Source organism: Diaphorina citri, unplaced genomic scaffold, assembly GCF_000475195.1.
Source record: "Diaphorina citri unplaced genomic scaffold, Diaci psyllid genome assembly version 1.1 scaffold2887, whole genome shotgun sequence".
NCBI lineage: Eukaryota > Metazoa > Arthropoda > Insecta > Hemiptera > Psyllidae > Diaphorina > Diaphorina citri.
The window spans coordinates 35,042-37,785 of record NW_007380300.1 but is presented as its reverse complement, the minus strand read 5'-3'; the positions used below and the strand labels follow the sequence as shown (position 1 = coordinate 37,785).

The window sequence follows — 2,744 nt, the reverse complement described above, 5'->3', positions numbered from 1 at the left end:
TCAAGTAACAGACCTAGGTGTTGTCATGAATCATGATTTGAAGTTCAACGCCCATTATCAATATGTGACCAATAAAGCTTTTAAAACCCTTGGATTTCTATATAGAAACACTAAGGAATTCAAAAATCCTGCTTCCCTTAAAACACTTTATTGCTCACTTGTGCGTTCTTCTCTGGAATACTGCTCGACACTTTGGTCCCCTGGGTACCAAACCTATATCCATCAGATAGAAAGTGTCCAGAGAAAGTTTCTTAGGATGTTGAACTTTAAATTACATCACACCACCAACAACATTAACTATCAGGAGCTCATGAAGACATTTAATATTCAAACCTTACAACATAGGCGGGATGTTGCTGATGTTGTGTTTCTGCTCAAACTAATCAAGAACGAAATAAAATGTGCTGATGTTCAAGGTCAACTTGGTTTCAGAACTAATAACATGAACACGCGAAATAAAGATATTTTCACCGTCCTGAAAAGTAAGACCAATATAGCACAAAATAGTCCTTTGAGCAGATGCATGACATTGTGCAACATCCTGGCTAATCCTCCCTTCAACATCGATGTTCTTAATGAGTCTCCTGCATCCATCAAATCAAAACTTCTGAGTCTTCCCTCCTTGCACCAGGTAGCTGACAGCTAACCTTTTTGTTAGCCTTTTGGTGTTTTTATTATTATTTTTTATTTGTTTAATTTACTGTAGTTTTAAGTTAGGGACTTGCTGTACTAATGGGTAGCCCCCGTGAATTGAAATAAAATTAAAAAAAAATTTAAAATTAGAGACTTAACCAATGATATTAGTGTATTACTTATTATTTTTTCACTCGTAAATGATCGGGAACTTACCAAAACTTATTCCAATGATGTTCATTTTTTGGTAATATTTTCACTTGGAAATGTTCGGAACTACCAAGTTGCCTAATGATGGAGTATTACGTCATTTTTCCAGAAAAGGTCGCCGGAAAGTCACTAAGACCTAACTCAATGATGTACTATGCATTGTTCACATGGAAAATTTAATCGGAAATGTCCATATCCTTGCTACGGCAATCAGTATACATGTATGCTTAAATCCGGGGAATTTGATACCCAAATACTAAGCTTACATGAGCAAATTTCTATTTTAACTATGGTATTTTTTCCAGTCGGAACGAACCCGACGAATACATTACTCAAAAGTAGGTACCTACATAGAATGTTGATATTCCCGCGTCACGGTTGTCTTTACACTCCTGAATACCCAAACTGTACCAACCTTACCAAATGAACTGTTACATGTCCTATATACTTTTGTACTTTTGTTGACACGACGCCGTCAGCTTGCTTATTGATTAACTAAGTTTACTGCAAAAAGCTTATGAGATAGCCCAGAACAAATAGCCACTCAATCCGTGACATATATAAAGTCTCGCCCAATCTGGGTCTCGTTCCTCCCAAATTAAATCAATCGTGTCCACAAAAGCTAATGTTAAAACATATACTTCATCTCCACCCCAATAAGTAAGATTATGAAGTATTCTCAATTGTTGTTGTACTCCGCCTCTGAGTATATCAGCTTCATAAATTTTGTGGTCTCCCTACTCTCAACGTAGTTACTACCTTTCCCTTTCCCCTCATTGCCACTCCTCTTTCTCTAATATATACTTCTGCTTCAATGCATTGGGCGCGGCGTGCCACCTACCTTTCCCTTATATACCTCATGCACCTCCTTTTCTCTAATCTCACTCTCTGCTTCCTGACCGCCATGCGGGGCGGGGCCACATGCTTTAGAAATATACAATTTTGCCCATCCAAATTTATTTTTTAAATTATTGGTAAAGATAGGTAGGTGGCACCGCGACGGCCCCAATGCGTGGAAGCAGAAGTGATTAATAGAGAAAGAGGAGTTGCAATGAGGGGGGAAGGAAAAGGTAGGTACTACCGGTGAAGTAGGAGAACACAAGTTATGAAAAGTGAAATAAGAGGCGGGAGTAGAATACAAAATTGATTTCTAATTTTTTTGGGGGGGGTGGAGATGGAGGTTTTGTTGGTATTATTTTGGGCCAACTCTGGAATTTTATTTTGGGAGAAGCGGACTTGGCCCGGGGGCTTCTTTTTTATGCCAACGAAAGTGAATTTTGTGGGGTTGTTTGTGCGTCTAGGAATAGGTCGGGCTATGCTTGAACACATAGAAAGGGCAAAAAGAAAAAAATACCTATTTCGAAATTTTTTACTTTCCTTATTCGTTTCTAATTTTTACCTTTCTATATTAACCCTTACAGTATAGGGAACCCTAACAAGGGGGTAATGGAGGAAAAGTATTGCAATCGGTCCCAGAAAATTTTCAAAATCGGGGCGAAAATGGGGTGGAAATATCCCGTTTGGTCCCCGTTTTTCTCTTCATAACTTTCCAATTAGAATGGCGTATTTGTTGCTCCTTCAGTGGTCTCGTCATAGAAGTCGTATCATTACCGTCATTACAGTGTTATGGAGATAATAAAGTAGTTATATGTGTTTGTGAATGGATAACTTATTTCTCAAGATCGACGTGTTTGTCGACTTAGGAGTATAATATGATTATCTTGGTATGCTAAGTCTCACTTCAGTGTATGTGGCTCCAAGGACCGACTGTTAGGCAAATTTTGATCGCTCTGGATAAAATTTTAAGTCCCCATCACAGTTTATGTTTTATTAACCAAAGTAATTGTTGCGCTTAACCTCTCATGTTTCGTGGAAGAAGTTGATATCAGGTTGTGAAACAT

At 38.2% G+C, this 2,744-nt stretch overlaps 1 protein-coding gene across 1 annotated transcript; it reads left to right on the top strand.

Moving 5' to 3' along the window:
• Positions 1 to 25: 25 nt before the first annotated feature.
• On the top strand, positions 26 to 646 carry LOC103519693. Its single transcript, XM_008484784.1, has one exon. The coding sequence runs from the start codon at positions 26 to 28 to the stop codon at positions 644 to 646; it is 621 nt and encodes a 206-aa protein (XP_008483006.1).
• Positions 647 to 2,744: the final 2,098 nt, after the last annotated feature.

Coding starts and splice junctions, on each gene's coding strand:
- LOC103519693 (XM_008484784.1), top strand. CDS start 26: ATGAATCATGATTTGAAGTTCAACGCCCATTATCAATATGTGACCAAT.